Here is a 27,560-nt window from a genome sequence, read left to right on the forward strand (position 1 = left end):
ATTCAGTTTCGCTGCGCTCGGCGTAAAATATGGAAAATGTACAATCAACTGATCAAAAAGGAACGACTACGCATTACTCGAGTGGTTTGTTAAATGGATTTCATCCGTTACCACCCAGCAACGGAGACTGCATTGCTTTTAATTCAAATGTTTGCAGCGGTGGTAGTGATAATGGCACTAACAGTAGCGGTGGCCATAATGGTATTGAAAATTTCCACCATCTTCAGCAGGATGTGCACAACAATGGTTCGCCTGCTAAACGCTGCAGGCTTCGGAGACGAATGGATTCGGGGAAAAAGAACCGGCCGCGTAAGTTGTCTCGAGACTATGCCAAAACAATTTTTTTTTTTAATTGTCATCCCTTCATTCTGAGGGGTCGGTAGGACAATGATACAGCATAAAACATTATTTAAACCGGCTGTGATGAATTCTCTTTTTTTGGTGAAATTAAAGCCAACATATATCAGTGCTTTATTCGAAAGAGTGTCATACGGTGTGCCAGGTGTTAGTATCATTGTATAACCTATACATCGTGAACAAAGACATAATAAATCAGTTACAAATGTAGGCTAACAGTAAAATTTTAAACAGTGCTTCTTCGAACAGTTGGGTAGGCTATGTATCTGCTGTCTGTTAATCAAACGATCCAATGAAACACAAGCGTGCAGGATACTCTTCGTTGACAGGTTGACAGATTTCGTCTTTTAATTTTCAAGCTGGCTTTAGAAAAGCTCGACAAACATTTGACATCTCGAGAACAATACCAGTTTTGCTATTAAATTATGCATGTGTTGTAAAAGGATGAATACGCACACTGTGCTAGAAAAAAGTGAGAAAATCTGTTTAGATTTTATGTCAACTGTAATAATAATTTGTACAGTGGTTGTGATTTTTATTATGTTGAGATCGTCATGTTGTCTCTTATTTCATTGGTCGAGTCAGCATTGGGGTGTGCCATGTCATTGCTGACATAAATCCAGACCATTTAAAACGATGTTCGCGAGCATGGGGGTGGTTTAAAGAGCAAGGACCAGCCCATGATTCTTACTTGTAAAACAACGGAGTTTCCCACTGACGTAGTTAATCATAAGAAGTTGACATATTGAGAGAAGGGTTCAAGCTTACAGTGGTGACGAAAGCACACAACATAGTCAAACCATGTTCATTTAGTAGATGGCAGCGTCTGAGATCAAATAACTGTTTTTACATTATATTCCTCATACATACCTCTGTAAAAACATGAAGCTGATGGCCAAGAAGCCAGGTAAGACGTTATGCACTTGATACTATAAGACTTTGGTATGCCTAACTTAATGGTCATGGATTCTTTGAATACAAGGGAGAAGTATATTTATCGATTCAAATGGTATTTCTATTCAGTAAACTGGCACAAATAACCAGGGGCAGTTTAATCGTCTGTAGTGGTACGAAAAAAAATCATCAAGACTCTTTTGACAAGCTGGTTTTACTACATTCCTCTGTGCACCTAACAGTTCGAACTAGAATCAAAGTAAGCAGGCTAACGCAATTGATGCAGTTGTTGAGAGGCAGTAAGGGTTGACAAAAGGAGAAATCTTTTGCAGACAGTATTGTAAAATTCATATAACAAAGCAGCAACTTAGTTTGTCAGCAAGAAAATTTGGTTAGGTACAGTCTTGTTGTCTAGTGTAGAAAGCTCATTGCATTTAGAGGTTTCCCTTTCATTTTGACCATCAGGCGGAAAGTGTCATTGTGCCAGCATTACTAATTGAACCAATATTTTATTGTATTTCTCTTAATTTGTTACGTTTTTACAGTTCTTGTACCATCATAATAATAAAATAGTTAACTAGTTTATCTCAACCCATGAAATTAAGAACATATGATTGTGTGTGTGTGTGTGTGTGTGTGTGTGTGTGTGACAAGGCCAGTTGACACTCTTGCATTTGTGGTTTTTGAGTACTTTGCACCTCTGATCTGCATGGCAAGGAGTAAACACACCTTTCACCTACATGTGTGCCTGCCAAAGTCAGGTTCTCCCCAAAGGACAAAACTAAGGTCTACCTCCGCCAAATACATGAGAAAGGTTTCCTGTGAAACATCACTAACTTCCATGCTTTTTCAGATGAAAGTGGTGATTGGTGGTCTCAACTGATAAAAAAAAAAAGATTTACAGACTTGGGAAGTGTCAGAATGTGGGAAGTGTCTTTATAACTGTGCAAATACTGAGTAGTTATGCTCTTCTCTCTATTACTGAATTATTTTTGATGATAAAAGTGGGCTTGTTACAATCTTGAGGCAATCTTTTCTCCAAGCTGCTGTTTCCATAGCAACAAAAACTGTCTGCTCTCACAGGCTATTGTGAATACAAAGGCCCCTCCTTCCACTTGTAGAATGATGCATAGTCCACCTGATACCTCAGAAAGGCCTGAATATTCCACATATAACCTAGAAAACGTGAATGTCTTAGCCCTGTGAAATACAACTAGCCTACATCATACAGTACAATGAAGTGCAGGGAACATCCCGTCACTCTGTCAGTTGTTTGGAATGGAAAATTAGCCCAGCGTCACATTGTGGAGAAGAACAGGTTTTTCCTGTCGTAAAAGAGAGACACGTCCCTATTTTTAAAGATGGTTTGTTTTGCAGCTTTCCCTTGGTTCGGCATGGATATTGGCGGAACCTTGGTAAAGCTGGTCTACTTTGAACCCAAAGACATCACCGCCGAAGAGGAGCAGGAGGAGGTGGAGAGCCTAAAGAGCATCCGTAGATACCTGACTTCTAACGTCGCCTACGGCAACACGGGCATCAGAGACGTGCACCTGGAACTAAAGAACCTCACCATGTGTGGTCGCAAGGGCAACCTGCACTTTATCCGTTTCCCCACGCAAGATATGCACGGTTTTATTCAGATGGGCAGAGACAAGAACTTCTCCAGCCTCCACACCACTCTGTGCGCCACTGGAGGAGGCGCATACAAGTTTGAGGAGGACTTCAGGATGGTGTGTGAACCTTAAACAGCTGTTAAAATTAATTCTTTTTTTTTTAAACACTGTTTGATGATAATAAAGAGTAAAGTTGAAAGTGTAAAATTTAGTCATTTGATGTGACATTTTGCTTTTTCATCTGTTTTCAATCATAGGGGTATTGTATTTACAGTTCTCAGGCAGAATTATGCACAGTCTTTTATAAGACCAGCAGAAACAGCTGTATAAAATGACCAAGTAATGAACTATATTGTATTCTTAACTGTAGAGCCACTGTCGTATTTTAGACTAGTGTAATTATTCAGAGAGCAGAGGTGTGAATATCTATAAATATCTTGTTAGAAAACATGTTACTCTGGTCTCCAGTTTATTGTTTGAGTACATTCTGCACATCTAAGGATTTTCTTTAAACGATTAATTAATTAATATGCAGTTATTCAGTTCATCTTTATCAACAGTGTGATTCCTTCTTTTGAGTACTGTGTATTGGTCTTTAGACTTATGGGAGTCAGTTTTTTTTTTATTCAGTGGAGGTGACCATAGAAATCATACACCATTTGCTCAGCTCTTATGCTTCCTGTAATTTTTCTTGCAGATTGCTAACTTAGAGCTACAGAAGTTGGATGAACTGGACTGTCTGATCCACGGTCTCCTTTTTGTTGATTCTGTTGGCTTTAACGGGCACCCAGAATGCTACTTTTTCGAAAATCCCTCTGACCCTGAAAACTGTGTTAAAAGGCCGTGTTGTCTTGACAACCCTTTCCCCATGTTGCTGGTAAACATTGGCTCAGGGGTCAGCATCCTGGCAGTGTACTCAAAGGACGACTATAAAAGGGTCACAGGCACCAGGTAAATGCTCTTCACTTTTTGTTTTAAGGAAACGCAGGTTGAAAGATCTTTTCCAGAGAACTTTTACATATGGATTAGAAAAGCCACACTGTTTTTATTTAGAAGGAAGTGTATAACGTAAATAGGACTGTAGAATGAGATAACATCATACAGAATACACCGCGTGTGTATGTGTGTCTGTGTGAGTGTGTATATGTGTGTTGGTATGTATCTGGAGGGGGGTGGGGGGAGGGGCTGGGGGCCGGTGTAGATAGTCTTGTGTCCAGTCGGTCCACATAGGTGTAACTTTACCAAAGCAATGTCAGTCCACTGAAGCACATTTGTGTTTCTGTTACGTGCTAAGATGCTCTGGTTTCAGCGAGGCTCGTTTTTTTTCTCGTTGCTATTTTAAATAGCAGAGCTTTTGAGTTCAGCACTTGCCGGTTCACTAATAGGCTTCTGTTGTCAAATCTGTTCCTCTTAGTTTGGGTGGTGGTACATTCCTTGGACTCTGCTGCTTGCTGACAGGCTGTGAGACATTTGAGGAGGCCTTGGAGATGGCAGCTAAGGGGGACAGCACTAATGTAGACAAACTGGTGAAGGACATTTATGGTGGAGATTATGAACGTTTTGGTCTTCAAGGGTCTGCTGTTGCATCCAGGTACGGGAAGGTTTTCCCCAGACAACCTCTTTATATGACACATCTCCTTTTTTTTTTTTTTGCTGCAACTTTTAAATAAACTTAGCCCATAACTGAAAATGATTATGATTAATTCTATATTTTTAATTCCAGTTTTGGTCATATGATGAGTAAGGAAAGACGTGATAGCATTAGCAAAGAGGATTTGGCCAGGGCCACTCTTGTTACCATCACCAATAACATTGGATCCATTGCCCGCATGTGCGCAGTGAATGAGGTATGTGGGTAGTTTATATGTTTATTTTTATACATGTTAACATGTATGTTTATTTCAGTGTTTACATGTTACCAGTTTTACATGTTTACATGTTTTTTTTAAAAACACATTTATTACAAATAGGGGAATGATTATTCATTGGGCTATTGCTTTTTGATACATCTGTCACCATTCTATGTTTGCAGTCTTACATTTTTTTTTTTTTTTTTATAAAAGAACAGTTGTAGCCATGCATTCAAGACTGAAAAATAGACCCTCCTTTTCTTAGAAAGTTTGTTTTTTTCTCCTCTGGAATACGTATACTGTGTCAACAACCTGTGAGCTGGGAATTAAGTCTGTCTGCTTTCAGCTTCTTTACAGTGTTGCCTTGTGGCATGGAGATCAAGCAGCATTGTACAGGGCTATCAAAGCACACAGAACATGCACGGGACACACAGCCTGATTCAAAGTTCAGCTCACTAATCACTACACTCAGTAAATGTATTACATGCATCCTTTGTTCCTCTACTCAGCACATTTTTGTAACCAAGGACAAAACACAAAGGATCATGAAGCAAAATAGAATGAACACAGCAATTAGAATTTCATAAAAATGATGAAGTCTTCATGAAGTAATATTCTTAATACATGCTGGTAGTTCATTTATATATGATCATACTTAAAATAGTCATGTCATCATAAACTACCACATCCCCCAAATGCTTTGATAATCAATATGTACGTTTTCTTTCAGAAAATTGAAAGAGTTGTTTTTGTTGGGAATTTCCTTCGAATCAACACAGTGTCAACCAAGCTGCTAGCTTATGCTATGGACTTTTGGTCTAAAGGACAACTGAAAGCCCTATTTTTGGAACATGAAGTAAGTAATAACTGCAAAGCATGTACTTGTTTTTTCTTTTTTTATTATTTGTTTGCTTGATATTTAAAATGAACCTGAATATCAGCAAACAACTTGGGCTGATTTCTTACACAATGACTAAGACTAGATTAGGACTTCGCTGCATTTTTGCATGACAAATGTTCATTCAGATTACAAGTTAGTTCAGACTAAGCATAATTGTCTGAGAAGCGATAGAACTGTGGAGAAGATGATGATGCAGCAACGTTCTGCCTTAAAAGAGAAATGTTGATATGAGCCAGATATGATGATATAATGATGAACTCTAAACTGCTTTTTTTCCTGGCACACACAGGGTTATTTTGGAGCTGTCGGTGCCTTCCTTGAGTTACTAAGGATGACAGATGACCTCTGAGATGCAATGGAAGTACCAGCTTATGAGACGCTGCTGTAAGAGTTCAGGAAAGCCCCCTCTGAGTATGGGGAAAAGCCATTTTCGTAATTTATGATATTTAAGATATTGCCTGTTTACTCCTTCCCCATTCTGAGGTTTTATGCTATTAATCTTAATATGAATGGGGTTTGGAGGTATGTGTAGTACAATGGGTACCACTGATAAACCACTGATAAGCCAGCCTTTCTGGTACTACTGTTAATGAAAGAATGAAAATGTATCTATTTACAGACAGCGACCTGAAAGCCAAAATCTACTGACTTTAGTCTGATGGTTCGATTTCTGTCTACTAATTGACTTAATTCTTTTTTCTTTTTTTTTTTTTTAATCACCAGCTTCTTAAAAGAAATGAACTCACAACATGTTCAGCGCTAACTTCTCTTATGGAGCTTAATCATGTATAAGTTTTTCTCTTATCCTCACTCATGACTTAAGCATGAACAGTTAGGATAAGTCAGATCATTTTGAAGAAGAAAATCTCAACAAACTCAACATTTTTTTTTAACAATTTAGCCGTTATTTTCATGCTCACGCTGACTTGTTCGTTGGAGTTTTGTTACTTTATTTACTTAATTTCTCATTAGTTGTCCTTTCTTTTTGGGTTTGCAGTATCAGGGAGAAACTGGATAGTTCTGTTCGACTCTTGTATTATCGTAAATGTGTGATTCTGATCGTAGTTCAGTCTAAATTCTGATTTATTAAGGAACTGTTTTATAGAGATAAATCTCCATACGTGTCATTTGGCCTCTGTGACATACGTGAATTTTTCACCCATACTTGTACAAACTGTGGGACCATATATGAGTGTTAATTTACCATTGACAGTGTCACTTGGAAGCAAAACATTAAGCAAAGAATTATGCTTCTGGAGAACTTTCAAAGTTGACCCTTGCTCAGACCTTTAATAGACTCCAAGAGATATGGTGAGCACCATTTTTCTTTGGGGGGAAAAAAAAGTCCATGCCTTGGACTTTGGCTGACTGCGCTGTTCTAAAAGTGAGTTCATTTTCTTTTTGATCTTGAGGATGTGTGTAACAATATTTACAACTTTAATTTAATGTACATTATGCAAATGTTGTTATTTAAGATATCGTCAGCCTCGCGAGGCATAAGATAGTGTTTAAGCTTCGGATGACCTTAAAAAAGCTCTACACTGTGTTTTCTCCAGCCTTTTCTTACAGATGCCTTCACCACCATTTCATTATATTGCATATCATTGGCCTAGACTTAAACAATATCACTCATAGTATTTTTAACCCCGTTTATGCCCTTGACTGACGCCAGAGACTGTATTAAGAGAGATGTTCCTTTTCTGCCTGAATTTAATACAAATGCCTAATCCTATAAATGTTTCACTCCACCCCAAAGTTAAAAAGAAAGGACATGAGTCTCTTTTGGCTGATGGTAAAAACGTAATATTTCTGGTTGGCCAGAGCAGTTTAGCAGCAAATGAAATCTGTGCTTCTGAGGCTAGATTCCTAAAAAAATTTAGTGAGCTTAATCTGCCTAAATATTTCAAGTAAAAAAAAAACAAAAGCACTTCTAAGAGACTTAAGAAATACTTTTTTATCCCCCTCCTCTGACCTCATTCTTTAGCCAGTGTTGCTGCAATTCCGTATAATTGTTGTGTGACCCAAATTTGTAAAACTGAAGACTTTTTTCCCATTTGTTAACAGATTGAGCCATGGGTTTACTAATTAGCTTTATCCATCAAATCCATATTTAGCAATGTAGCATGAAAACAGTCAAATCTCCACTGACACAGATCATTTAGAACAAGATATCTTGCAGTTTTCTGTGTGTGTGTGTGTGTGTGTGTGTGTGTGTGTGTGTGTGTGTGTGTGTGTGTGTGTGTGTGTGTGTGCGCGTGCGTGCGTGTGTGTGTTTGTTTTATTACCTTCAAAACTGATAGTTCTTACAAGCAATGATCTTGAAACATCAGTTGACACTAGTAACTTTTTGTATTGTAAAGTACTTCAGCATAACTTTAAATGGAGCAGGTGACAGCTTAATTTACAGTACAGTACATCATGTACTTAAAATTTAGGCTTAAAGTTTCCTTTCTGCCATTCTCAGAATCTCCAGTATTTACAAACTCATCATGTGTTCTGGTCTGTCAGTTTACAGAGTAACACAGGGAATTTCATCTCATTTCGATTTCAAAGAAGTAACAAAGTAAACTATTTTTTTTTTAATATATCCAAGATGTTCCCTTTAAAAAACAGCGTTCTCTAGTGGAAAGAGACTTTCACTGAATTTTCCATCAGACGGATTAAACTACGATAACTGGTTAGTTTTTTTCTGACAGTTTTAAGATTTGTCAAACAGTGCTGAGTATAAATTGCTTAGACTCTGTTTTTCGGTTGGACACATCTTTTTCCACTTAGATGAAGGAACACACTTTACTGATGAATCCTGATCAAGTCTGAGCATGTTTACAGACAGCGCAGAATATACTGTATAACACATACTGTGTGAGAAACATCAGAGCCTTTCAAATTCTCTCAGTTTTTATGCTCTCAAACTAAATGGGCATTCAGAAACTATATTTCCCACAAAGGAGTATTGATATTACAGATATCACCCTCCTCTTGTCAAAGGCATTCGTTCCATATTTTTGGAGACCTATGAAGGTTTTGCTGAAATTGATTGCTGAAATGAAGTTAGTTCTGTCGACTTGTGTTTTTCCTGTATTGATGTCTTTAGCCAAGTTCTTAGAATTACCCACTGTATTTTTGAGTGCTATTTCAATTTGGGATATTTGCATATGCACAGTGGCGTTCTAATAAAATTCTGTATCACAGCTGTATCCCCCAGAGTTTGGAATGAGGGGGTTGCCTTTATAATGGGCCACACTTTAATTATTTTTCATCTATGCTGTTCTAAATCCAAATCTAGATGTCCATAGAAAACCGAAAACAGTCCTGCAAGTCTTCATTCCTTGTGTACTATAGTGGCACCTGTGTGTTGCAGAGTACATGCAATTATTTCTTTGGTTTCTGATCTGAGATCAGTAGGAAGGATTTTCTTATAATGGTTACGGTTAAGAAAAAGTATGGGAAGCCTGATCCTCGCTTCACTGTCTAGGACAAAAATTGCTGGAGTATTCATTGTTGCTATGCCAAGAAACAAAATGTTATTTAATCAGTTTATCTAATGAGAACCTAAAATCTTTAGACTTCCAGAACCTCAGCTATGATTGTCTGTTTCTTTGTTTTTCATGATTTCTTTGTGGTCAAGCCATGGTAAATTTAAAACATGGACAGATACACTATATTTTGAGTCTGTACAAAGCAACTAGAGCAGTACTAGTATCTCATGGATATGTGAATGATAATAATCAGTTTTTTGTTCTGCCAGATTATTCCAAATGAGTGCTTGGATGATTATTGTTGTTAAATGATGAATGGCCAAAACATGTTCTCTCTCTCTCTCTCTCTCTCTTTTTCCTCACATTCAAACACACACACGTTCTACTGTTGCAGTACATTTTCTGAAGGTGATATAGTAATAGACACTTCATAACTGCCGAGTCCACAGATATGATAACGCTACAAATTCAGAGCCTCTGAATTTTTTGACCAAAAACTTGTTGGAAATTAGACATTCAAATGTCTATGTTCAAATATGTAAATGCCATACTCATGTTGAAATTGTTTGTCTCAAGTGTTGTCATCCTCATTCTATTGTAATAACAGTAGGCCTGTCACTACAGGAGATGATGTACCTGGTGTTTACATGTTTACCTGTACCATTTATTGGATGAAATCGTCATGTATTCTGACTGGTTCTTAATTACATAAATGGTCAGAAAGAGATTTCCGTTATGATCTTTTTTTTCGTTTATCCCGTGAACGTTGTTTTCTCTGCTGTGTTAATGAACCATTTTGTACATATTGATTAAAGTTCAATATTATGCAAAATACATTTTCCTTGAACTTTATTTCATGCATGTATTAGAGGATGAGAGTTTTCACCTATTTTATAACCACTAGACAGCGGTTGCGCTGATCACCAAACAGTGACTATGCTGAACTCCCTGACCGTATACCAAATAACCTTGCACAATGCACTGCTATAGGATATAGCAAAAGATCCTGCAAAACACGTTTTGTGACGTTTTATGGGGGAAGTGCAAGCTGTGTGCTCTATCACAAACGTTAAGTTAAGGAGCCCACGATATACTGTTGGAAGAGAGAAGGAAAATACTCACGGTACACTGCCATGCATAATTGCATAATTTCTCTTCACGTGTTGGGCGGAGTGGAGAAAGAGGTAGGTAAATTCATTGGTTGTACGCTTACATTCATGTAGATTCACACCAGAGTAGATTCTTTGGCCGCTGCAAACTCATGCACCTTGACTTTATTGTAATGAAGAAATGTTAGAACAAAAGGATCAGTAGAGAGGGAAAAAGCCTTAAAAGTAGCAGTAACTGAAAAAATATTATATGTCACTTAATTGCAGGAGTGAAGTCAAGCCGGCGAATGGTGACAGGAATTCTTACGAAAAATGCGCGAACCGCAGCTGCATGGCGCTTAGAATGGTAAGCGTTCTGAAGTTTGAACTTCTTAGAATTTAACAATATACGCATAGTATATGTGGCAAAACAGCTGAGCAAAATCGTAGAGGTTTCGGAGTTTTAGTATGGAGAGGTATAGAAATACTGCAGAATTGTAAGCTATGTGGATCTATCTTCCAGCAGTTGAGCCGCGCGGACGTTTTGCATGAAAAATGTGAGACGTTTTTCGATTTTTATCTTAACAACAAGAGCACCTCAGAATAATTTTAGTAGCATCCCATTTTTTAGATATTTAGGCAAAAACATCTACTTCGTTCCCTCTTTACAACCATGCTTATTGTCTTACAATTAGATTAAATGTAGTAATTGCCATATGCTTATTAAGTTGTCGAGGATTTTTACATTAAAACCAGTTTTTAGTTTGCATGTTGTCCGGGTTGGTGAACATGTCGTTCTTTTTTCTCTTCACATTAAACATCCTTAGGGTAGTTTATGACCCCCTCAAGTCATTGCATGTTACCAATTTGAAGACTTCAGTTTGAAACTGGAGATTTTAGACATATGTGTTGCATTTCTTAAAACTGTTTAGACATGACATGAAAATTTCTCTAGATGAACTTAATGAAAGTTTAATGACACATTTTTTCTAGTACAGTAGTATTCAAAATGTCTTGGTGAAGCCACTTCCAAAAACAAGTTAATCAAAACACGTTCACTTCACCAATACACTTGACACTATTATATTTTAGATCTTTATTAGGATCACAAGATAGCGCTAATGTATGCATTTGCATCGTACAGACTTTTTCAGTTGTTAATGAAATTGTTCAAAACTGATTTAGACGTGTCTTATGGTTAATGTTTTGGAAAATAGTAAGAGCCTTAACCCTTTGAGAAAGGGTTAAGGTTCTGTGGAGAGTGAATGAACGCATACCACAGCTTTTCAACAGGGCCACAGAGGTCAAGCCTGCAGACAGCAGGGTCGGAGTTAATATGGTAACTCCTTAGTTAGCCTGAACTCCCTGGTCGTAAACACCTCCCCTAGACAGGCAGTTTGGTAAGAGAAACTATGCCACCTCGCTTTTCTTTGATGTAAATTATTCGCACTGATAGCATGATTTGTAAGCCAGCAAGAAAAACTTAACAGAAGAAAATAAATTTGCTGAACCCCAAAAGATGTCACACTATCAGTAGGTATTTTTCTGTTCAACATATTCTTTCTGTCAGTATTGATAAATGGACTGTTTGCTAAAAAAAAAGAAAAATCTTTAACTGTTTTGCTTGTTATGTGATTTGCAGAGTTATTAACTGGTCTACCTGACCACAATTTTCATGAGCAGCAAGTGAGCCAGAGGCATTGTTGGCTGGGACTAGGTTCTGAGGATCTTAGTTGACGAGAGGGTCGGCTGTTGTTGGTGCAGCTTCCATGGCTCAGGAAAAGAAGAGAGCAGGAGTCCTTCCTCCAGATGGGGGTTGGGGATGGATGATTGTGGCCGGCTGCTTTGTCGTCACTGTCTGCACACGTGCTGTGACAAGGTGAGTTTTGTGCTCCCTGGCAAATTTTTTTCTCCGTTGGACACTTTGAAGCTTACATTTGCTTACTCTCTTCAGGGTTCAAAACACTAAAAAGTTCTGTCTTGTCATGTCAACTTTTTGATCATTCACGTTGATTTGTTCTTCACTAGCAAGAACAGCAATCCAACATTCGCCCGTTGTTTATTTGGCTTATTTATTTCTTGAACTTTTAATGTAAGCTTTATGGTGATTAATTAATTGTTGAACTCTAAGCACTTAGAACTTCATGGGTAGCTACTTAGTTACTCACAAACTTTCCTTTATGTTTCAGCTGATATTTGCTGTATACCATGCCTATTTTCTTCTCTTTTCTGAGTTGACATTTGTACAAACATTTTTTAGCGCCTAAATAACATATTGTAGAAAAATAGAGTATATAGAATACAGATGTAACATGATATTTAGTTTACCACACTTAGAATTAGTCAGAAAATGCTATGAGGTAGCTAGTGTATCTGACAGTTCCCAGTTCAGGTTACATTTCTGAGGCTGGTAAACAACTTGCTACTTTTCAGTATTGGGTGAAAGACACATGAGACATGACAAAAAAGACAGGCAAGGCTTTTAAAGCAAATATTCTAATTCTGTGTTCTTTACCTTGTTAATACAAACGTTTAGTCATCAGGTTTGATGTAAACAGGAATAATTAAATTTGCTTTGTGCACAGTGAAATAGTACACAGTAATTGGCTTTTCTCCCATGAGTTTCAGTCCAGAGTAAGAAAAAGGGGAATTTATGCATCCTTATCAATATATTATCTCGGTTCCAGTTATTAGTATGTGAAACTGAATTGTGCATCAATTTATGTAATTTAGTTACCACCTTATCAGCTTTGACTGAACCTTGACGTTTTCCCCTCTCTCTCTTTTGAAATAGATTATTCAAATGATGTTGACTGTTTTCTATACCGAATTTATTCTAACTTTATTCTTAAAAACCAGTTGCGACTGTCAGTTACAGATATATGTGCAAATGTAGTCTTGAAAAACAGGTCAAGAGGATTTTAGGTGGAATCTTTTCAATGTCAGATTATGGGTTGATGGGAGAAATCCAGCTATGACAAAACAACTCTGTCATGCAATCTCTAACCAGTGGAAACAAGAGCACTGACCATTGAACTCCACTGACGTCCAACCGTGGCCCTCTTGACCATTTCTTGACTCCTGTAGAGATAAGTGGCAATAATCTACTTGGATTATAACAGATGATGAAACTCCACAGACCAAATGAAAAAGCCTTAACACAGAAGCCGTGTTTTAGAATGATTTTTTTTCCCCCTTTGTATCCGTGCCAAGACTAAATGTTTTGCATTTCTCTTTGCAGTTGGGCGTGTTTCAAGGCTGTGAGAGGGATTTGAACCCTTTGGCCCTAACTGAGGTTCAGTCTGTTCAGCATGTACAGTCTCGTTAGGAACAGTAATGTGAAGGACGTGTTTCTAGACTGGCCCGTGTCCAGTCTTGTGTGTACACTTCCTGGCTAGTGATTGAGGATGTGAGAGTGGTTTGCTGTTATGGTCGCAGTGAGCGCTGTGACCCCGCTGTCCTGCCTGGTGCTTTTGCTCTGTTTGTTCAGGTGCAGATCAGATGGAGTAGAGAACCTGCTTCATTACCCCCATCACAGTATTTTCCCCTAAACCTTGGCTTTTCGCAGCTTCCTACTGCCTGGCTATTCATTAAGAGAGGTTGTGTCACACACTCTGTTCATAATGGTTCCTTTCACTGACCATCTGCTGAAAACTAATAATTCATGTCCTCATCCTCAGTAAAAGTAATGTGACCCAACAGAAAGAAGTCACAAGAAGAGGTGGGTCTGAGAAGGGAGTGCTTTTGGGTTTTTTTGTCAATTTGTATTTATATTTGTTCTTTTTTTCCCCCCCTTTTTTTTTTAGATGCATCTCCATCTTCTTTGTTGAGTTTCAGATGCATTTTGGGCGTGATTATTCTGGGACAGCATGGATTCATTCATTGGTAGACTGCAGCACTATGTTCTGTGGTAAATGCACTCCTGTGTCTCACTGTACTACACTGCAGCCAAGCAAAAAAGACATGATTTAATAAACAGATTCTTGAATTTCTGGCATTGAAATAGTGCTATGAGTTGGAACATGAAGTAGTTCTATGTCTCAGTAAGACATGTACACAAGATTTTATTTCAGAAAGTGATGTGAGGGTCAGATTTCACCTGTTCTTTTCAGTGTGGCTTTCTTGTTTGATGATTTGCCTAATTGCTTTGTGCCTCCCTTCACAAAATTCTCAGCATGCGCTGTCTTTTTTCTTTTTGTAGCCCTTGGGTGTAGGGCACATTAACGCCCTCAAAACACAGGATTTACAAATGAGAAAAACAGGCTGTTGAAAAACATGATTTAAATACGAGACAACAAACCACAACTTTTCTGGATAGCGCTCCTTGTTTTTTCACATTCTGCATGCTCAGGATGTTAACTAATCACATGAAAGAACAGCCAGCAATACAAAAAAAAAAAACTCCCTCCGTTCACGCTAAGTTAGTTTAGGGATAGACAAAGCGCACTGCTGTCTCTTAGGGAAGAAAAAAAAAAAGGAAGTCCCTTTTCTTTTATGGGACTTCACAATTAAAAAAGACAACAGAAAGAGGTCAAACCCGTGGGAGGCATTATGCTTTCTGCTAAATGTTGCAACACACAGCGAACATCTTGAGAGGACATATCAGTGTCACAGCAGCTTGATTCAAAACAGCTAACTTGTTTGTTTTTTTCTCCAGAGATAACTAGCTTTATAACCAAAAGTATTTGACCAGATTAAGGTATTTCTTGACTCCTCCTGCAGACTTGTTTAAAAATAGCGGAAAAATTTTTTGACATTACGTAATTCTTCCAACATCACAGTTACTTGAACTGGTGATTTTTTTTTTTTTTTTATCACAAGACTGATATGAAAACCCTTGGCAGGAGCTAGGTCACTTGGTGACTCAGATGAGCAAAGAGTTGCATGTCAGCAGTAACCTGAGAAAAAGAAAAGGAAAAAACAGAGGCAGCTCAGTGGCAAATGGTGTCTGGAAAATCTTGGTGCTCAGACCGGGACCCTGAATTTTTGATATGTTGTTGTTGTTGTTGTTGTTGTTGTTTATCATTGGCTATTTTACACCAGGTCTCAGAGACCTATTATTTTAGTTTTATAATACATAAAGGTTCCTTACAGTTTCCTGACCACCTGACACATGACATCTGTAGTCTGTAACCTATCCCTTTTCCTCAAGGGGAGAATGGATATGCTAAAATACCAGTCCTCCGTACGCAAAGGTGCGTGAGGGTCAGATTACACAGCGTCTCTCACCTGACAAAGCTAAATGGGCACTGGGATTAACTGGATTAACTGACAGGATTCAGTTGTCCCAATGTAGTGATTGTTTGGTTGTTTAGGAGGAGCTATATTTCATTCAGTGTAGCCAGAAATTCTAGTTTGCCCTAAAAATGTAACACTCTTGTTGTGTCCTCATTGTAAAATGGCTAGAATTGGCTAGAATTTTTTTTTTTACAAACTCATCACCATGACTGAATGAAGAAAAATGTTAACAAGTCAAATTCATTTTTTGTTTTTTGTTTTTTTAAATTTAGCATGTTTGGCCAACAGCACTGGGATAATTCAGTCAAGGCAATAAGTCTGCAAGTAAATGACATATTAGAGTGTCAGCTACAATATATGTTTTTAGTCAATTTAGAATAGTTTTTACTGGTGTATCATTTCTCTCCATGTCCTTTCCAGTTCTTAAATCCTGTCATTATTGAAAATGTGTTTGCTGATAAATTTGACTGTGGATTGAACTTTGGTCATTACTGTCAGTTGCTTACTTAATGCAATGTGTTCCAATGTCAGCCCCACTTGGCAGCCTTATTGGGAACCAGCTATCATGCCGGGTGGCTGTGATTTTGGGCGGTTTCCTGGCCTCAACAGGACTGGTGCTGAGCTCCTTTGCGACTAGTTTGGAGTACCTGTACCTGTCTTTGGGTTTCTTAACAGGTCATTCATGAAATATCTTTTCAAAAATCCAATCTGAACATATGAGAATACCCATTAGTCATACAATATATAAAGCTGTGTTTTTATTTATTTATGTTTTTTATTATAGCAGGCTCTTTTTTTGTTTCCTTTCACAGGGCTTGGGTTTGCCCTGTGTTATACTCCAGCCATTGCTATGGTTGGGGCTTATTTCTCTGAGAGGAAGGCACTGGCATACGGCATTGCTATGTCAGGCAGTGGCATAGGAACCTTCATCCTAGCCCCTGTAGTTCAAGTCCTGATAGAATATTACTCATGGCGAGGGGCTCTCCTCATCCTTGGAGGATTTGTGTCAAACTTATGTGTTTGTGGGGCTCTGTTACGACCCATCACCCTGAAGGAGGAGGAAGCCTGTCCCCTGCCAGTGGACACAGAGTGTGGGTATGACGTAAAGCCACCAGCAGTGACCAGCACAGCAGAGGAACAGCCTGTAGATGGAGAGCACCAGGGCTGCCGATGTCCTCAGTTCATGCGGGAGTATCACTTCTTGCTCATGCCTGACTTCATAGTGTTGGCTGCCTCCTTTGTGTTCCTAGCCAGTGGCTGCAGCTTGCCATTTGTCTATCTGGTTCCATACGCACTGGATGTGGGTGTCCGTCATCACCATGCCGCCTTCCTAATGTCCATTCTGGGAGTGATAGATATTATCGGCAACATCACCTTCGGTTGGCTTACTGACAGAAGGTATATTGCCATTACCACATGTTAAATATCAAATTAATGTTCATAGGATTTATGTCATATGTTGTTATATTTTATATTATAAACTAAGATTTCAGGCCCAGGTTTTCCTCAGCACTTGCGTTTGGTTAAGAAAAAAAAAAAAAAAAAGGATTGTCGCAAACAACGACAGCTTGTTGACAGCTTGTATGCATATCAGTTTCCTTTGACAAGCCATTGACAATTGTTAAGCCCATAACGTAAGAGACTTGATATGGAGAGGTCAGAATAGTTAGAATTATGGACATCTGAAGAAAACAAATACGGTGTGTCAATATTCACAGCGTGATTGTCCTTACTCTTATCATGTTTTGCTCAGGTGGCTGAAGAAATACCGGACTCTGTGCTACATGTTTGCAGTAGGAATGGAGGGTCTTTGCTGCCTGTTTATTCCTCTTCTCCGCACCTTCGCCCTGCTGGTGCCTTTTTCTGTAGTATATGGCTACTTTGACGGTGCCTACGTGGCCCTTATACCTGTTGTGACCTCGGATGTTGTGGGGACAACATACCTCTCCTCTGCTCTTGGGGTGGTGTATTTCCTACATGCTATCCCATACCTGGTCAGCCCACCTGTTGGAGGTAATCACTTTTATCACCCTTGGTATAACATCTTTCGTTTAGGGCGGATATCCTTTTTTAGACGGAACTAAAGGATTTCATTCAGATAATGAGATTAATCAAAACATATACTTTTTTGAAAAATCAAATAGTTGAGGAGAATTCAACTGAAAAAAAAAATAGAAAAACACATTTCTCCTACTTGAATTGTACTTATGAGTAAAAGTAGATTATTTATTAGTTTTGTTGTTCCAGTTCATTTAGAGAAGTTCTTGAATCCACAAATAAAAAAATAAAATAGTTTTCAACCCCTTTTGATTCTTTTACAGTGTTATCCCATGTCCAACATATATTGAAATGTAACCAGTCCATACCAATAACTGCACAGGACACAGTGCTATAGTTTTCATTTTACAGTTTTCGTTTTATTTTATTTCATCATTTCGTGAATAAAGCAGTATCTCATGTAGCATGGTCTTATAATTAAGTCATTTGTCTGTTGTGTTTTTTTTTTCCTTCTTCAGGATGGTTGGTGGACACGACTGGAACCTACACAGCTACATTCTTCCTCAGTGGCTTTGCTCTTATCTCTAGCGCCCTCTTGCTGTTCACTGTGACAATGATTCGGCATTGCCAGAAAATGAAAAAGGACATGCAAACTAAAGTCCCCAAAGGGACACACAAGTACACTTCTACATTACCAAAAATAAGGACCTGATAATAATTACCACGGCAACCTCATAGTATTGAATCTATCTACCAGCATTTATATTGTTGTTTGTTCCTCTCTTTATTTTTTGTAAAATCGGAGGCATTAGATTAGTGCTCAGAAATTGATTTCAGGAGTACAGTACACAGTACATACTAGTCTAGTTTAGAAGCTTAAGACATTATTTGCGTATGTGCCTTATCCATAAACATTTTGACCAAAAGCAACCTTTTCTGCTTTTGAATAAAAAAAAAAAAACCAACCAAAAAAAAAAACAAAAAAAAACCCCAGAATACAACTGCATGAGGTTCTCCATCAGAACTGGTGCACATTACATCAAGAGAAAAAAACATACATCATTTGTTTGTCTATTTGTATCATATCAGTACATTTTCCATATGCATTTACTCTGAAATAGGGAAGTTAAAGATCCTGTTATTATTTCTGCATTCTGGCTGGAATCCAAACATGACCCAGTACCAAGACAGAAGTCAGTCTGTCATACAACAATGTTTATGGTGTTATGTTAACCTGTAATGTTGTATTGTAACTAATTAACCTCTTGATGACACAGGTCAATTTAGCCACTATGGTGATACCGGCAGTTGAAGGCACATGAAAGACAAGTCAGTTGATAGAGTAGGAAATTAAATGAAGATACTGGCCTGATAAGAATTTGGGGAAAATTGTTTCATAGCTGAACTGCGTAAATGAAGAAGAATATATTTCAAGCTCTGTATTATTTTGTGAATAGTTTAGCCAAATAATAGTCTGATTGTGATGTTGGAATACAGTCTAACTACTTTTCCAGTTGCATTTATGCCATTTTACCATAGTGTTTTCTCTTTACTGCAGAATGATTTCAGAGGAGGGCACTGTTTCTCTATAGAAAAGTCATTCCTAACTGCCATGCTCCGGAATGATGTTCAGCGCAATGAACCGTGCTAATGTTGACTTGGATATTCAATGCATTCTTTACCTGTATGAACCTCTGTCTGTGTTTGCTGCTTGCCCATATCACTTCTACTTAACAACATACCCTCAGTAACAATTTAATAATATGTTAAATTTCAGCTCTGAGAGAGATTTTGTTAAGAAACCTTATGGTTTCTTAGCAAAATCTGATTATTAAATTCAGGTTAATTTTACTTCGAGTGTAATGAATTGGTTCCAAGAGGCAGTTACACTTAAAGTGCAATTAGAGCAATAATGTGCAGTTCTATATTGACGTTTATTGTGTGCAAAGAGTACATGTGTGGTTGCTGTTTTGACCAATATTGAAACTGGAGACAGAAATGTTTCACACCGGTTAGTTGACTCCCCTTGCATGCAGTACAATGGCCGTTGGGAAGACACCGAACAATGATAGTTCAGCGAGCTTCGAAGGCTCCTTCTTTTGTTAGAACTTTTGTATCCTTCTTGCCACATACTTTGACCCCAAGGACAACTAAAAACCAGCTTGTTCTGGTCATTTTGTAAAACATTAGTCCTCATGGCCGCCCACCTTTGCCCTTTCCTTGACCCTATGTTTCCCAAATTCCTCTTTTCACAAGGTGAACAAGTTATAAAGCAGAGACAATGGAAAATCACTAGAAGCTACATTAATCAGAGATATAGGACTTTGATTACATCTTCAATATATTTGAGCATATTACTTAACACATTTGCAAGTTAGAGTCACCTTATTTAAAATCCAAACCCACACATGTCCCTGAACCACCTGTTAATCAACCATAAGATGTCAGTAACCGTTAAAAGTCACTAACCACTACTGAAGTAAAAGTCAATTAGGCTGCGTTTACAGTGCCTGGTTAAAGTGACCCAGTTCCGATTTTTTGCTCACAAGTGGCACAGATCGGATACGTATTATGAACGTGTAAACGGGAAAAAAGCACATGGAATCGGATACACACGGAATCTGTTTCAGGTCAGGAAATCTGATATCGATCAGATCTCTGCCAGTGCGACTGTGATCTAAACGTGCATATCGGATATTTCCAGTCATTGCGATTCGCACGTCATTGAAAATGCGACTGTTTCGCATTTTAATGACGTATAATGTTACTTTCACACACAAGTTAGCCAGAAATCAGAGAGGATTGAGCCAGGAATTAATTAATTAATTTCATTCATTCATTAAATTAAAGCCACAAGTTAACCAGAAATCAGCGATCATTGTCGCATACGCTCAGGCTCTCCTCTTTCTTGTCTGCCTTAAAATAGGATCAATATTTTGCGGACCTTTGAAGATGTTTCGGAAAGCGATAGCTTTTATGATTTCGTTTGCGTTCATTGCAGTGCTGGCTGGTTGTTTACTTCCGTCTCCCTAACCAAACCCGCTTGTACACATGCGGGATGTTTCAATTGTTAAGCAGGTTTAAACAGCAATATCGGAAATGGGTCACTTTAGATGTAAAAAGGCGGTTCAAATTAAAAAAAAAAAAAAAAATCAAAACTGGGCATCAAGACCAGCGGTGTAAAAGCAACCTTAGTCGATGTCTCAGATTACCACAACACTATATGTAATATTATTGCAAAGACAGACGTAGCTCACAGAGATTACTTAGGAACTCATCACTGTCTGTAAAGGTGAGAGCTTTCTCATAGCACTCTATAGCCTGGCATTTTTCTCCCTTTTCCTTATGGATGAACCCAAGTATCCCAAAGGCTTCTCCATCCTTTGGGTTTCTGGAGATGCGTCTCTCTGCAATCTTCCTCAGGTTATTTGCACCCCTCTTCCCATCATATGTATCAGTTCCCAACTTTAAACATTCCATGTAATATTGGATGGCCAGTGGCTCACATCTGTTGCTATACTGCTGAAACTCTGCATAGTGAAAGCGAACAATTTGTAAAGTTTGCAAAGGCTCATTTTTCTCTTTTATCATCTTGAACACATTTTGAAACAAGTTCTCAGCCTTCTGTATTTCTTTGTTTTCTCCATAAATGAGAGCAAGATCACTCATGGCAGTCACAAAGGATGACTTTAGTGTGACTACCATTTCCAAATGGTAGATGCACTGATCACGGACACGCCGTATCTCAGCTCCTTTGCTGTGGTGGCTTCCTGTATAGTATAAGTTGTTTTTCTTCTTCTTGTAGCAGAGAGCTAACTGATGATGTATAAAGGCTGAGTTTGGGGTACGGTCCAGTGCTCTCTTTAGCAGGGCGATGGACCTGTCCAGAGACCCCTGATTCCGGAAGTATTTCCCAACATATCGAATAACATGTGGGCTGTCAGGAGACATCTCTAAAGCCTTTTCCACCAAGTCATCAGCTTCCTTAAACTTTTTGTACACACTCAGTCTCAGAGCTAAAAAGACCTTGAGTACAGCATCATCTTGGTTTGTCTCAATGGCACGTCTTAGTTGTTGAATAGTGGCCGATTCCTCTGGGCTTGAATTCTCTGTCTCTGTGCGGTACAGAGCTATGGCATAGCCAGCGTTCCACTCACTTTCATCTGGTTCTTGTTCCAGGGCCTTTTTAAAGCACTCCTTGGCTTTGTCATAGTGCTTTTGGGAGAACTTGAGAAAAGTCCAGCCTTTCTCTCCTAAGACCTCAGGGTAATGGACAGAAGTGGACTTGGTTGGAAATTTTTCTCGGATGTCTTTCAGTTTCCCAAGATAACTTTCACACTGTGTGTAATCTCCTGTATGATAATGTAACCAGGCAAGGTCTCCATAGGTGACAATAAGATGCCTCTCACTGTCCTCCCCACGATAATCTTTTGTTAGCTCCACAGACTTCTGCAAGTAGGTGAGTGCTTCCTGAGAGGACCCAAGCAGATACTTCACAAAGGCAATAAGGTTGTAGGAGCGTGCAACACCTGCCTTCTTCCCCAGATCCAATTCTATCTGTTCTTCCAGTCTATTTAAGACATCTGTAAGATCAGCATCATCTTTTCTCAGGGCCCAGGTGAAGTGACATTCAAGCTGTAGTAGTTTGGTTTTGAAATATCTGTCCTGGGTAGCACTAGTGAATGAAAACATCATTTTATTAATAGTATCAATACACTGTATTAAAAAAAAAAAATTTAATTTGCCTAATATTTCTGCTGTTGTCAACATCTGAAAATACTCGTGCAGTATCATAAGGAAAGTGCAGAGCTCCTCGTACTTTAGATAAAAAATGTAGTACAGAGTATATCTAAATCAGCTATGACGTTTGACTTTGAGGACAGATTAAAACATAAACAGACACTTACTCCATTTGGTCCATAGTCTGCATGCTTGCTGTAAGACGACGGTCTCTAAGAGGCTTCTGCTGTCAGCGAACACAAACTATGATAATTAGTTAGGATGGAAACAGAAACACAAATTGCCCCCCCCCCCCCCATGACTCGACACAAAGAAGTATTTTCGTTTTCTATTCACGATATCTAAGCGATGAAAAAATGAAAAAGTGTCGAATCTCCACTGAGGAGCCCAAGGATTTGCGTTTTGCTCATTAATGCTGCTGTACACAGCTTGTGAATAAATAAAGACCAGCGTAGTTTCGTTTTGATAATCAGCGTAGTCAGTAACTTAAGTTTCCATTTACTTCGAACTAACACACCCCCTAGCGAAACTGCTGCAGTTGCGATGAGTGGCCTGTCTCTTTCCCGACGTGGACTTTACACTTCCATAATTCTTAATGCACATAGCATAATTCGCAGACAGTATATATATGATTTTTTGTAGACTTGATAATGCTTTTCATTATCTAACTCAACAGGGGAGAACGAAGTAAGACGAGTTGATCGGAAAGATGAACCACCCTAATTATCAAGCAACCATGAACAAAATAAAACATTTTTGGAAGGGGCAACTATTTATTTAATTTATGATGGAAGAGCATACAGAAAACATGATAAATCTGGAGGTCGGGAGTGGACATGACTGAACAGCTTTCTTTTTCTCCTTATCACAACATAAGTCTTTCTCATGATCACAGCCATCTCGTTATCACAACATGACAATAGCTTTCATGAGGTACCAATCATTCTCAGAATTATAGTCTGACTCAGTGCAAACAGTCTGAAATCGAACATATTAAATAGCCTACTACTTTGGTCGGGGATTAACACAGGCAGAGATGGCAACCCCCCCCCCCCCCCCCCCCCCCCTCGCTTTTGCATACTTCTACATAAAAGATGAAATAAAAATTTATGTGCGTCACTTTATCTATAGAGGCACGTCTGGGTCCCTAACGTAAAACTCTCCAATAACCTTCACTTCCTTAAGTCGCATATATACTGTAAGCACTGATTATTCCACATCTGTCCTTCAATTTTAGCATTCTTGAATAACACAGCAAAACATATAATAGACTGTGATTTATGATATGGCAATGAATATTTTGACTATACTGAAACACATGAAGTGTGTAAAGATCATTGAAACAGAAAGCCTATGTAAAGGTATGGGGACGCAATAGGCTCTCCCCTAACAAGCTTTAGAGATTTCTTTTAGAATGTGAGTAGCTGCGTACCACAGATAGTGCGTTAATGTGCGAGAGAATTAACTCTCAAAGTATTTTATACCAGCAGAATTAGAAGCATGAGAACCATATTTCATTTCACTTCATTATATAAGCCAGGGTCATAAACTGATCAAATTACACGCGTCCTGAACAGTCAAAGCAGTAACAGGCTAGAGTTACCCCATCAGTCGGCTCCATTTACAACTGACCATGCATCCAGGAAACACTATAACACCTATAAAGGTCTGTTTCATCGAACAGAAAGCAAATTTGTTAAAGTTGCCAGGCTCAGAAAACACATTGTTGCGGAGCAAACATCATTAGGTTAAATCACAAACAGCTACAGAATTCGAAGGAGAAGATTATATGCAATTATATGTGCAATATCAGTTTTAGTCACAAGGCGGAGCCAGCAGCACAGATTATGAAGTAGGTGCGGTATCGCCAGACTCATACTATTTTTCTCGTTGTAGTCCAAACTAAAAACCATATGAGAATGACATAGATATATATCATAATATACACTATGTATAACATCATACATTTTACATTATATATCATACATAATGCAAAACATAAGTACTAATACTTAATCAAATTATGTGTGTGTGGGTGTGTAAGATATGAAATATGTAATAACATATAACATACGGAAAGTTAAAGAACACACCTGTTCATACTGAGTTACATTTACATTTTAATGATTAACATTTCTATTATTTGTATGCAACTGAGCTGTTTCTTTGTTAATTGATGGAGAAAGAACAGAGTCAACACAAGTGAAAAGAGAACTCCAGTTTATATCTGCAATTTTGTTGGCATAATCAGTGATTCAGGGAAATTCCAGGTCATTCAGAACATAGGGGGTTGGACACAGGAAATGGAGGCGGCTCTGAAACAAGCATGATACAATAAGGGCATGAGGCAACATGCACCTCACACGCTCACGCTGATCGAGATGGTGCTCCTGCAGTACACTTGGGACTGTATCCGAGGATACGAATCATGGCTCAAGTCACCTTTCTTCCCCTGTCTCTTCTCACTAGCAGTTTATTTGGGCTTCTGTCTGCCCTTTGTGGTGCTGGACACCCTGTCTCCAAGAGTGGCTCTCATCAGGAAATACAAAATTCAACAGAAAAGCCATGTCTCCTGGAGTATGATGTGGTCCTGCTTGGCTCTTGCGCTGTACAACCATGTGGTGTTTATCTTCCCACTGAGCGTGCTTCACTGGTACTGGAGACCAGTGGTCTATCCAGAGACAGCGCCTGAGACCCTGGAGGTGATCGGGCAGCTGGCTGCCTGTCTTCTGCTCTTCGACTTCCAGTACTTCATCTGGCACTTGTTGCATCACAGAGTGCCTTGGCTCTACCGCACCTTCCACAAGGTGCACCACAAGTACACCTCCACTTTTGCCCTGACCACAGAGTACTCAGGAGCCTGGGAGACTCTGTCATTGGGCATCTTCGCCGCGGTGAACCCCATGCTGCTGGGCTGTCACCCTCTGACAGAAATGCTTTTCCACGTGCTGAACATGTGGCTGTCTGTGGAGGACCATTGCGGCTATGACTTACCATGGTCTACGCACAAACTTGTGCCATTTGGACTGTATGGAGGTGCACCTCACCATGACCTGCACCATCAGAAGTTCAAGTCCAACTATGCTCCGTACTTCACGCACTGGGACAGACTCTTTGGCACGCTGCTCTCTGAGTAAATGATTCATGTTCATTTGATGGACTCGTGACAATACCCTTTTGCATTAAAAGAAATCCTGTTACTTAATCACTTTATAAGTGTATGTGCTTTTAGCGTTTGTAAAACACTGAAACACCAAATACTGAATAACACAAATGTCAGTCATTTGCATTGTACTAACTGAATGTCTTATTTATTGTAAGCCTTTATTTAAGCATATATTTAGATTTAAAACTGTGTTTTATAGAATTGAAATATGAAAGAGAGTTGTATGAATGGTTCAGTGATTCATTTTAAATCTTATTTTATTTAATAGAAAGCTTTCAGGACAATGAAGAGCTGAAATTAACAGCTGTTATAGCTTTACTCTGTCAAATTATAATAAATTTTTCCCATGATACAAACTGTACCTCTCAGTGTGTGATGATTTTTTCATTTACATTTGATTCACGTGTGGTGGGGTTTAGAGAATACCAAACAGTATCGTAAATCTATCAAAGTGTGAGGAATGCTGAATGGGAAATGACATGATAGGTACTCTAGAAAATATACATTTCTTTTTTCTATTTTGGGCTTAATAAAGAAGTTGGCCGTGCCAATAAACCACAAGTGTTCAGTTATCTGGGCCAAGAATCTTTCATCTCATACTGAGTCATTGTTTTGAGACATATCTACGACAGATTGGTCATCCGAGGGAAATTTCATGCTCTCCAAACCTTAGCAACATTACCAGCTCCCTGAGCTTATTCCTAAGAAAGGAATATAACTAGACATCGTCTGTGCATCAGATTTGTTGAAGGAAACAAAAAAATAACATACTCCCAAGTCTGACCACACTTTGCATGTGTCTTCGTTCAGTGGCCAAAGATTTTGGATGATGAAAGTTCATTAGTAGCTGTATGTTAAGTGGAAATGATCACAATCAAGCAGCCATTAACATGTGTATTTGACAATCTCAATCATTTAGAGCTCCTCACACCCAGCCATTTACCTGAACTGAAGGGTCACCCCATCATGCTACCATTACATTAGTAATATGATGAGCAGGTTTAAAAAATAACCTTTTTATTTTTGAGTGTGGCAGCTATGACTTTTAATGACTTTATAATGTGCACAGGAAATCTGCCCTGCTTACCATGTGGTGACTCACAGGGTGCATCAAAACAGCTCTCTGTGTTTTAATGGTTTCACGGTAGTCTGAACAGTTTAACCTGCCTAATACATATACCAGTGTCTGTCAGTCAAATGTATGTGTAAAAGACAATATAAGATATTTCATTCTGTGTTATATTTGTAGACAAAACAAAGATTAGATATACACGTGGTGCAAATGCTAATGTATGTGTAGTGGATATGAATGTTTTATAGAATATATGTACGAGAAAATGAATTGTAATTTCTAAATCTATAATTTAAGTGACACTGGCACTGCTAATGTAATTGCACTGGTCACTTTTGCTGAATCATATTTTTTTCCCCATGCCCTGTCTTGGCCTGGTTCTCGTAAATGAGCACACTTAGGAAAATCCCACTTATTTATTCCAGGTTGGGAGGAGCTTCCTGACCTACCCTAACAAGGGGGATTTATCAGTCCACAGTCTTATCCAAAAATATCCAAAAACATGTTCCGGATATCTATAGACTTTGGTATTACTGAACATCAAAATTATATCAGAGCATGATATAGTCTACATTTATCAATGCAATGTTGCGGTAATAATGTTTTGATTATGTCTGCTAGGCTTCCCGTATTTCCTGGACAGAACAATGGTAAGTTTCCCAGAAACCGCACATAATCCTGACATGCAAGAAGTGAAGGCCAACATAGACATATTAAACATCAAAGCTTTCTTTTAATTATTAAAAGAAAGCTATTCTATTGTTACTCTAACTGGCAATGCCCTCTGAGATTCATCAGCTCAGCAGAAGTCCAATTTGGAGTGACCTTGACAACCTCACAGGCTGGATGTTCTTTCCTGGTAACATTATCACACAAACAGCATGTGCACAGTAAAGTAAGGAATAGATGAAGAGAAGTCATTGTGACTCCTTAATTGCTATTTGACATTTTACTTTACATAATGAAAAACAATTAAACAATTTTGTCCAACTTTCACACTAGTCCCACCACAAAAGATTACATTCATATACTGTCTCAAGTGTCAACAAAACAAAAAACGAAAAATACTGCCTCTGCTGCACTTGTGTCATGAAGGGCACATGATCCCTTCAAAACTTTCTTTAGTCCGATAACTGATTTTTGCTTCTGTATGAATTCAGTTAG

General features: G+C 38.5%; 4 protein-coding genes across 7 annotated transcripts; 3 read left to right on the top strand and 1 right to left on the bottom strand.

The window, feature by feature from the left end:
* pank1b (pantothenate kinase 1b) lies at positions 1-7,813 on the top strand. 2 transcript variants are annotated; one of them, XM_030773667.1, is made up of 7 exons: positions 1-309; positions 2,629-2,981; positions 3,562-3,815; positions 4,279-4,455; positions 4,588-4,711; positions 5,445-5,570; positions 5,905-7,813. In XM_030773667.1, exons 1-7 carry the CDS (start codon positions 30-32, stop codon positions 5,962-5,964), a joined length of 1,374 nt encoding a protein of 457 aa, XP_030629527.1. In that variant the 5' UTR covers positions 1-29; the 3' UTR covers positions 5,965-7,813. The 2 variants fall into 2 exon arrangements, with proteins under 2 accessions (XP_030629527.1, XP_030629528.1); XM_030773668.1 differs by lacking the exon at positions 1-309 and adding an exon at positions 1,093-1,264.
* Positions 7,814-10,175: 2,362 nt separating this feature from the next.
* Positions 10,176-19,268, top strand: slc16a12b (solute carrier family 16 member 12b). Of its 3 annotated transcripts, XM_030773884.1 has the most exons (8): positions 10,176-10,278; positions 10,471-10,549; positions 11,825-12,061; positions 13,989-14,092; positions 15,952-16,095; positions 16,233-16,818; positions 17,174-17,433; positions 17,937-19,268. In XM_030773884.1, the coding sequence occupies exons 3-8, from the start codon at positions 11,952-11,954 to the stop codon at positions 18,128-18,130; spliced, it is 1,398 nt and encodes a 465-aa protein (XP_030629744.1). In that variant the 5' UTR covers positions 10,176-10,278; positions 10,471-10,549; positions 11,825-11,951; the 3' UTR covers positions 18,131-19,268. The 3 variants fall into 3 exon arrangements, with proteins under 3 accessions (XP_030629744.1, XP_030629745.1, XP_030629746.1); XM_030773885.1 differs by lacking the exon at positions 10,176-10,278 and having other exon boundaries at positions 10,354-10,549; positions 11,866-12,061; XM_030773886.1 differs by lacking the exons at positions 10,176-10,278; positions 10,471-10,549 and adding an exon at positions 11,671-11,715.
* Positions 19,269-20,649: 1,381 nt separating this feature from the next.
* Positions 20,650-22,113, bottom strand: LOC115812594 (interferon-induced protein with tetratricopeptide repeats 5-like). The gene has a single exon (XM_030775079.1). The coding sequence runs from the start codon at positions 22,111-22,113 to the stop codon at positions 20,650-20,652; it is 1,464 nt and encodes a 487-aa protein (XP_030630939.1).
* A 2,426-nt stretch (positions 22,114-24,539) lies between these two features.
* On the top strand, positions 24,540-25,295 carry LOC115811604 (cholesterol 25-hydroxylase-like protein). The gene has a single exon (XM_030773887.1). The coding sequence runs from the start codon at positions 24,540-24,542 to the stop codon at positions 25,293-25,295; it is 756 nt and encodes a 251-aa protein (XP_030629747.1).
* Positions 25,296-27,560: the final 2,265 nt, after the last annotated feature.

This window comes from Chanos chanos, chromosome 5 (assembly GCF_902362185.1).
Source record: "Chanos chanos chromosome 5, fChaCha1.1, whole genome shotgun sequence".
Lineage (NCBI taxonomy): Eukaryota > Metazoa > Chordata > Actinopteri > Gonorynchiformes > Chanidae > Chanos > Chanos chanos.

Coding starts and splice junctions, on each gene's coding strand:
- pank1b (XM_030773667.1), top strand. CDS start 30: ATGGAAAATGTACAATCAACTGATCAAAAAGGAACGACTACGCATTAC. Junction 2,982..3,561: donor TTGAGGAGGACTTCAGGATG/GTGTGTGAACCT, acceptor TTTTTCTTGCAG/ATTGCTAACTTAGAGCTACA. Junction 4,712..5,444: donor GCATGTGCGCAGTGAATGAG/GTATGTGGGTAG, acceptor GTTTTCTTTCAG/AAAATTGAAAGAGTTGTTTT.
- LOC115812594 (XM_030775079.1), bottom strand. CDS start 22,113: ATGATGTTTTCATTCACTAGTGCTACCCAGGACAGATATTTCAAAACC.
- LOC115811604 (XM_030773887.1), top strand. CDS start 24,540: ATGGTGCTCCTGCAGTACACTTGGGACTGTATCCGAGGATACGAATCA.
- slc16a12b (XM_030773884.1), top strand. CDS start 11,952: ATGGCTCAGGAAAAGAAGAGAGCAGGAGTCCTTCCTCCAGATGGGGGT. Junction 14,093..15,951: donor CTGCAGCACTATGTTCTGTG/GTAAATGCACTC, acceptor TTCCAATGTCAG/CCCCACTTGGCAGCCTTATT. Junction 16,096..16,232: donor GTCTTTGGGTTTCTTAACAG/GTCATTCATGAA, acceptor TTCCTTTCACAG/GGCTTGGGTTTGCCCTGTGT.